We start from the raw sequence: 9644 nt of genomic DNA on the forward strand, positions 1-9644 counted from the left end.
AAAGAAAAATATTTTTTTTTATATTATACAAAAAATATAGTAATTTATTTTAATAAGAGAAATGCAAGTATATAGCTCACATTCTATTTGATCAAAATTTTATCATTTCCTTATTAGTATTAGATAGAATGTGAGCTATATATTTTAAGAGATATTTTATCATCTTTAATGATGATATTTTACCATCTTTTATGAAGTATAAAATTTTTAGAACATTATTCGACAATTATTCATTTATTTATACTATCTTCTTTTTCTTCAGAAAAAAGAGATGTTATATCTATATCACTATTGGAATTGCCAAAGAAAACAAAACCAATTTAACAAAAATTTTCAGGAAATTAAATATGGGATAATTATGGGATACTTTTTAAATTTTAATCTATATATCCACCTCAAAAAAATTATAGCATGTTATATTTCCGATTCATGATTTTCTATTTCATATTATAATTTCTAAGAAATGCTAAAACTTGATGGTTTAAGTGCATATTTTGTAGGTTGTAACTTGTTTGATACAAATAATTTTATAATTCAGTACTAATTAAGCTCGCATATGCTAAATTTCAGGTGCAAAGATGTGCGGAGGACATGTCGATTCTAATCACCACCTATGAAGGGAACCACAACCACCCTCTCCCTCTCACAGCCACCGCCATGGCTTCCACAACCTCCGCCGCCGCATCCATGCTACTTTCCGGCTCCTCAACCTCACACACTATGGCTCCCACAAACACGGCCACCGCGGCCGCAGCCGGCAACCTCCACGGCCTGAACCTCTACCTCCCAGACGGCTCAAAATCAAGACAAATATACGTCTCAAACCCCGCACTATCATCCACACCATCACACCCAACAATAACCCTTGACCTCACTTCTTCAAACCCTAATTTGAATAATAATAATTCCTCATCTCCATTTGTTAGGTTTTCTTCAAACTACCCTAACCAACCAATCAGATACCCTTCTTCCACAAGCCTTAGCTTCAGTACTTCCAACGATTCCAATCCACTTTCTTGGAGCAATAATGGATTCCTCAGTAGCTACAATAGTACTCATCATCAACCATTCAACAGAAGCATCAACATGCTCAGTAATAATAATGTGAACTTCGAAAGGCAACAACAACAACAAACAATGGAGAACTTCTATCAGTCTTTCATGCAAAGGAACAACAGCAAGAATGCATCATCATCATCAGATCCTATTGCCGCTGCAACAAAAGCAATAACAGCGGATCCCAGTTTTCAATCGGCTTTGGCTGCGGCCTTGTCTTCGTTCATTGGTGGCGGCAGCGGCATTGGAAGCACACATCATCAAGGGAATAATTATAACCAAGTTGGTGGTGGTGGTGGTGGTGGTGGTGATGGAGAAAACAGTAATAATCTTATTAGTCAGAAGATGAAATTTTCAGAGCTGTTTCCAGTTTCCTCTACCTTGGCTTCGAGTTCGAAAGTCATCAATAATAGTAACAATGGCGGATGTGGTTCGAGCTTCTTGAACAAAACGCAACCAACAAAAACAACACAGAATAATGGAAGCTTCATGTTTCTTCCACCTTCTTTGCCATTTTCTTCTGCTCCGAAGAGTGCTTCTGCATCTCCCGGTGATAATGGAGGTGATGATCATAGATCATCATGATATATCAATAAAGCTAGTTAGCTTATAGCTATTTATTTGTTTGAATATATTTTTCTTTTGAGGTATGGTATTTGTATATAACAATGTTGATGACATGTGGTATATATGGATATGACTTATTACAAGGTTCAAAACGATATTGGAGTAGTTTTAATAACTAAAACTTTCTCCGTCAAAATTATCACTATTTTCTTTCTTTGTTTCACTATAATAAGTAGGTCAGCATGTACTATATCTGGATCTTATTATATCTGAATACAATTTATTACTTGGTTTTTCATTTTCATTCTTTTTGTGGAGCTTGTATCTGCCTGCATTGATGTGATTAATTATGTTGTCAAGAAACATTTGCAGCATAGCTAGACTGATAAATAATGTTCATAAAACATATGTATATAATTTGATTTTTTACACTACTGTTTATAAAAATATTTAATAATAAAATTTATTAGAATTTAATTTTAATTTACCGATAATTTTACACGTATACTAATGATGTAACATCATATTAAATACTAAATATTTTAATAATTATCCAAAACAATGGATACTATATATTAAATAATAGTATAAAATATTTTACGATATCAGTATATCAAAATTCAGAAAAGCTCTGCATACAAGTCATTAGGGCTTGTATGCTTTACAAGTTAATTAACGAATAAACTCCAAAAACGCGATGCAAGGTCTACGTTCTTCTTCTTCTTCCTCTTCCTCTTCTTCTTCTTCTTCTTCTTTTCTTTCGTTTCTTACCTTCTCTTTCTCCTTCTTCCTCTTCCTCTTCTTCTTCTTTTCTTTCGTTTCTTACTTTCTCTTTCTCGTTCTTCTTCTTCTTGTACGTTCTTCTTCCTCTTCTTCTTCTTTTCTTTCATTTCTTGCTTTCTCTTTCTCCTTCTTCTTCTTCTTACTGCATGTTCTTCTTCCTCTTTCTGTTCTTCTTCTTCATTTACGTGCTTTTTTCTCTGTTTTCTTTCTGCGTTATTCTTGATTTCTATTGTTTTTTGACATCAAGCTCTGAAATCATTTTTGAAGAAGAAGAAGCAGCAGAAGATGAGGAGGAGAAAGAGAAAAAGTTCTGAAATATGCATAAGGTGTACTTCAACGAATTTTGGGTGTATTTCTTAAATCCTTTGGGTGTATTTCTGTAATCCTTTGGGTGTATTTCTATAATCGTTTGGGTGAATTCCTGTAACCGTTTGGGTGTATTTCTGTAATCCTTTGGGTGTATTTCTATAATCGTTGGAGTGTATTTCTGTAATCGTTTGGGTATATTTCTGAAGTTCCATTATCTTCAAATTTGGCAAGAAAATTGTTTTCATAGAGGAAGAAGAAGAAGAGTCGTTTATAATGCATGGTGAGTAGCGCGCTTTGGAAACAGGAAGTTATTGAATAGCGTGCGTTTTATTTACTTTTGAATGTGGAAGTGTGTAATGCATTAATTAAGTGTAATACATGTGTTTTATTGGACTTGTAAGACTTGTAAGCAAAAAAAACTTGTATATGTAGCCGGCCTCATCAAAATTAGTCTCAACTTATTATATTATCTTAGCTTGACAACATTTTCTATAACTGTATAAATTAATTAAATTTTTATTAAATATGAAATTATGTATAAAATAAAAGAATTATTTTTACTGTAACATATTTTAGATTTTCAAACCGTATTAAATGTCTTTTTATTTTAAGGAATTAAAATGCTATATATAAAGAACAATGTTAGAGAAATAATAATTAAAATTACTATATTTAATTTAATATTTATAATTTTATGTATGTAATATTAAACTTTTTTATATTCAGTAATTATTACTATAATAAATGCATAATAGTAAATAAAATAAATGTATAATTATAACCATCTATGATTTTTAAACTATGACGCAGATATTTTTTAATACAAACGGTAGAAAAAGAGGTGAGGAAGAGATAGAATGAGCGATCCGAGGGTGAATAATAATGAAAATAAGAGGGAAAATTAAAGAAAAGTCTAGTTAATTAAAATATTTTTGCTATATATATCTAACTATTTTTATCAATTAAATTCAATTAAATTAATCTAAATTCGATAAAAATCGCTCGTATATATGTACGTGAATCACACACTTTTTTTACGTAAAAAATTACATCAAAATTTATTAATCATGACACATAAATTTCTTAATTTTAATATTAAATTTTTTTAAAATTCTGAATTTGATGTTGAAGTTTTTTTTTTCTTTCTTCTTTCTTTATGCATAATTTTTATATTTTTATATATAAAGTTACATTTTTTTTTCAAAATTTTTTGTGTTTGTTGTCAAAGAGATAAATAAAAAAATTATTTAATTCTTTTATTTTATTTTTATGTTTTATTTTTTTATTCATTTTAAAAAATGAAACAAGAAGAATGAAGAGTGTAAAAAAAAAAAAAAACTATCAAAATAAGGAAGAGGGAAAGGAAGAGTTGTTTGGGAAAAAATAAAACAGAAAAATAGTACTAAAATTTTTTAACTGTGACACATGAATTTCTTAACTTTGATATCGAAATTTCTTAATCGTGATATAGAAATTTCTTAACCGAAATTTCTCAAGGTTTATGGACTTGATACAGTAGTGTCTTAACAAAGATTTTTTTTACTTCTTTGTCTTATTCTTCTTCTTTCTTTTTTTTATTGTTCTTATTTCTTTTTTTTGTTAGGTATTTTTTTTATTTCGTTTTTGTTCTTGTTCTTTTTAAAAACAGAAAGAGATATAAAAACAAAAGAAAAACAACACAAAAGATGATGATGATGATGTTGATGATGCGAAAGAAGAGAAAAGACGAAGCTAAGAGAAGAATGCTGGTGCGCAAAATTTAAACTCGCACAACTGAACTGGTAAGTGCATCGGGTCGTCCAAGTAATACCTCAGGTGAGTGAGGGTTGAATCCTGTAACACCCTACCACACAGAGTCTTATGCTTAAGTCATAAAGTTGAGGTGGCAAGGTATTACGACCTCTAAAAGTAAAAAAAAATATATAATAATAGTAGTTGAAGGAATCTATACCATTAACAAAAGTCTAAAAAGTCGTAACGCTCACGTAAAAGGAAAAATTTCATGAAATGGATACAATTAACAAAGCTTCCAACTCGATTCACGAAGATAAACCGGCCAGAGCATATAAGTATATACATACATATATATAAGAGAATCCCAAAATGACCCAAAGTAGGAAACGACAACCTGTTTCTCCGAGTCAACCTCTAAGAGGGACAAACATAAAATATAAGGTGAAGATCCTATATACATACATAAATATAAACAAAGATACGACCCTGAGTCCCAAGAGTCCTTCGCTTCATCAGCATCTCTAGAATACAGAGTGGTGCTTCTCAATCTGCATCTAAAAAACCACAAATATTGTATGGGATGAGAATCGGGGGTTCTCAGTATGGTTAAGATGCCCACATATATAATAAATAAGGTCCCGGGAAAGCCAGAGGCAATCCTAGAACGCCGACACTCAGATATAAACTTAGAGGAACTAAAACAAAAACCATAAGTAGGGGTAGATATCTAAGGTTCTTAAGGTTCTAACTCAATCCTAACTTAATCTCTCAAATTACAATCCACTCACTGTCTCATTCAACTCTAACCCTTAGCACTGACCCAACTAGTCACGGCCTATGGCCCAAATTAAACCAGCTTGGCCTCCGACCCGAATAAACTCAACCCGGTCTCTGGCCCATTTCAAATCAAATCAACATTATCACCTGTCCACCACCAAGGTACTCAAAATAGAAAGACAATCACAAACACAAGCAAATACAAGGCAAACACATTTAAAGAACAGTTACAGCAAGTGTCACAGTTATCAGTTAAACAGAATTTATCAGATAGGCAAACCCAAAACAATTATGCACATCCAAACAAATGCAACATGATGCATGCCTGTCCTACTGGCCGTGAGCTCACGTGTCGGTTAAATTGCCAGAACCCGACACATCTGGTAGCTAACCCAGACATTTGTCTCTAGGTTGTGCATCTCCAAGAGAATCATAAACGAAGGAGAGTGCCTTTCCACATCAAAGGAGCGTGCCTTTCCACCTTCTCCTGGAGGATATACGAAGGAGCGTGCCTTTTCACCTTGCAACCAGAGAAGAATGTGGGGAAAACAATACGAAGGAGAGTGCCTTTCCACTTTTCCCACACCCTCATCACGACAAGAGAGGAAACTTCTGTCCTCAACTTGCCATCTGAATACATTTTCAAGTTAACGAGCAAGTGGGATCGAACCCTAATCTTGCCCTCTCGACCATTCCGGCCACATACAGTCATCTCCAATCTCATCTTTAACATCTCAGTTCAGTTACTCTAGACCTTCCTTTACTTCCAAGTAACCTTGCTTTCCATAGCCTAATCTCAGCACTACACTTAAAACTAATATTTAGGGGCTAAAAGAATGAAAATAGAAGTTTGGAGGTTCAAATTTGAGCTTTAAAACACAATCTATTTTTGCTGAAACATGGGCCACGCGACGCATGTCCCATCACATGTACGCATGCAAACCAGGCAGTAGCTACCATATGCAAATAGATGGTATGCGTACACAAGAATCCCACGTCATGCGTACGTGTGGGCGTATGTTTTCTCAAAATTTTTACTTAAGTTTGAAATCTGCAGATTTATCATTTTAAACCCCAAACTTCCATCGCACATAACTTTTTTTTCTTAAAACATTTTTCATGCGTTCTTCAAAGGGCATAAACTTCATGGATCCAGTTTTCATATGAAACAGGTTTGAAATCATTCAGGGGTCCGGAAGCCAAGTTATGGCTCACCGAAGTTTGACCAAAAATCAACTTTACACAAAAACCTTCAAACCTTTATTTTCATTAATTCACCATTCAATATCAATCCTTTTACACTCAAAATTTGTTCCAACACTTGCAATATCACAACAACACAGCTCTACAACCTTCCATAATCCATCACACCTCAATTCTAAACAATTCTCATGCATAAGTTCATAATTATATCAAGAAGACCACCAACCATCCATCATCTATACACATTCATTATCCTCAATTTATCAATCATTATTAAATCATCATTTAACATCCAAATTTCCATTCTTAACATTAAACAACAAACCCATACTCAACTTGGTTCATAATTATCAACACATGCTCAACATATATCATCAATCCAAGTCACAATTACTAAACATTCAACACCCTCAATCATTCCAACCTTCATCTCTACTATCAAACAACAATCAACCCCCAACTAAATTCACAATTATTCTCAAGGCACTAAACACTTTAACATACACATACATTCATTCCTATCTTATAGTCAACTAGCCTAAGTTTTCACAAAATATTATATATTATATACGAAAAACCAAAACCATACCTTGGCCGATTTCCCGTAAAACCTGGAACGTCACGATTTGTCACCGTTCCACGACACCCAAGGTTCCAGTGTAACACCCTAATATTCAAATCCTTATGCTCGAGTCATAAGTCAATGATATTACGGTGGTACGACTCTCAGGTGGATTTTTAATAAATAAATATAGGTAATTTCGAAAGGAGTATTAATCGAGAAGCCTGAAAAGAGTAGAAATAAAATCGCGAAGACGTATCTCTCACGTTTCGACAACAAAGTGGGACGAACCACAACCCTTGCTACTACCCAAGTATCACAAATAAACATTTATTCATAATCACCCTTCATTATTATCAATCTTCAGACAATGACCCGGAGCAAGCGGGACGAACCACGACCCTTGCTACTACTCAGGTATCACAAATACACATTTATTCAAAACCCCACGATTAAACTCGTTTATCATAATCCTCCTTTTCCGTCTCATACCCGGAGCAAGTGGACAACGCCACTGCCTACTACCCGGGGTCGCACATCACATTTCAATATTTTTTATTATTATCCATTTAACATATTCATTCATTAATCATATATGCATTTATACTCAGCCATAAACAATAATGGCTTTGCCGTAACCCGGCAATAACTCAGCCATCCGGCTCATGGTCCAATCAAGAACGGGCCATTTATCAATAAATATAGCCCTCCGGCTCATGGCATACACGGTACTTCCACCGTCATCCCTCATATCTCATATAATTATCTTTGATCATCATTGATCATAACTTTTCCCCTTGCTTCACTCGCAAGTTTAAATTATCAAATTCCAATTGCCAAATCTTCCAACCATATTCGCTCCTATTTAACTTATTATTTAATTAATTTCGGTTAGACCGGGTATTACATTCTACCCCCCTAACAGAAATTTTCGCCCTCGAAAATTCCATCCATCACTATCCTCTCCCTCTGCCAAGCCAATTACCACTAATCACAGCTCAACTCCAAGCATAACCTCCAAACTTACTTTCTTATTCTCAAACCTTCGAATTTCTACATGAATTGCTGTTATAAAGTCTCTGACTCATCAATCAAAAACCCCTTTCACTTCTAGAAAGCAAATGAGTTTGAAATAACAATTTAACAAAAATCATGCCATTGGCCTAATTTTGGGCCAAAACCTTTAAGATTAGCGCTCTAAATTGCACTTTAAATATTTCTACCTTCCCTAATTATAATTCCTCATTTCTTAATCTTATTTACCCATAATCAATTTTCTCAGTTGTAGTACCAGACAGATCTCAGCCGGTACTGCCGGTCAAAATTCCAGTGCGCACTTTTACGCAGAAAACTATATTTTTCGACTCGGAAAAATTCACTGAATCCAAATATCATATTTAAATTATCAAATTTCGATTGCCAAATCTTCCAACCATATTCGCTCCTATTTAACTTATTATTTACTAAATTTTGATTAGACCGGGTATTACATCCAGAGTCTCACCAAACGGGTTTTTGGCTTCCCAGAGTCTAATACCAAGTCTCTAACACCACCAATTTGTTTCCAAAGTACACAATCCAAACTAATTTCACAAAATAACACTAAAATTACCATGGGGTTCACTAATTAGATAACTTGAAAAGGATTAAACATTCCTCACCTTACCAACGTGAAATTGGAATAGAACCCAACAAATTCACAAAGCTAATTTACTCATAAAACACCAAAATTCAATAAAATCTCAACACCTAATCTCAATAAATTTTGAAACTGAGATGAGAATATTTGGGTAAGAAAAATCGAGTTTCTTACCAAATATTTGAATGGATTTTGTAGATTATTCCGAGACAAACGTGTGGCCGCTGACGGCTCGTCAATCGGAGCTTCGGATAAAAAATTATTAAGAATTGAAATTACACCAAGGGTTAGGTTTTCATGGAAGTCTTCTTCCCCCTTGGCCAAATGCTTCAGCGTGTTTTGCTGAAGGAAGGAGGAAAGAAGGCTGCCTTTAAGTGTGCTTGGCTGAATTGGGTTGGGCCTTGGGCCCAATACGGGCTCGGTTCGTCTGGTTTGGCCTGTTCGGCCAAATCTTGGGCCAAATTCTTTAAAATTAGTGTCAAAATTCTTATTTTAAGTAGTTCTACCTCACTAAATCATAAAATTCTATTTTCTAATTTATTTGATTAATAATTAATTTATTAACTAATTATTCACTAATTACTCGGGGTTTACAAATCCCACGAGGATTGCCGGATTGAGCAAGCTGTGGTTATCCTGCAGATCTCAATCAGGCGAATAGAAAGAAGATTTGATTGTTGTAGGCGCATAAACAAACAATAACAAAAGCGATAAATAGATAGGATAAAGACAGTAATTAGCATTAGTTAAGGCTTCGAAGGTGCTTCTTCTTCTGAATTAACACGTCATACTCTCTACTTCAACGATGAATGATTCCTTCAACGGCAAGGCTGTAAGTGATTAAGCCATGGGTCGTGGTCATTAATCTCCTCAGGTCCAGACCAAACACCCGAACAGACTAGATCAATTTGGGAGAGGGTGAAGCGCGCGCAAGTCAATCTCTTTGTTGATCCTACTCAAAACGCCACAGACAAGGTCAGATCTTACGGATCAGAGACTGCTGCTCTTATGGTT

The 9644-nt window shown here is 34.3% G+C and overlaps 1 protein-coding gene across 1 annotated transcript in view; it reads left to right on the top strand.

The window, feature by feature from the left end:
* Positions 1–1918, top strand: part of LOC107633443 (probable WRKY transcription factor 61) — a 5424-nt gene extending 3506 nt beyond the window's left edge. Inside the window, exon 5 of the mRNA XM_016337074.2 lies at positions 571–1918. Within this exon, the coding sequence (XP_016192560.1) occupies positions 571–1641 (1071 nt within the window). The 3' untranslated portion in view covers positions 1642–1918. The remainder of the gene's footprint in view (positions 1–570) is intronic.

The sequence above is a fragment of the Arachis ipaensis genome, chromosome B01 (genome assembly GCF_000816755.2).
Source record: "Arachis ipaensis cultivar K30076 chromosome B01, Araip1.1, whole genome shotgun sequence".
NCBI classification, from domain to species: Eukaryota; Viridiplantae; Streptophyta; class Magnoliopsida; order Fabales; family Fabaceae; genus Arachis; species Arachis ipaensis.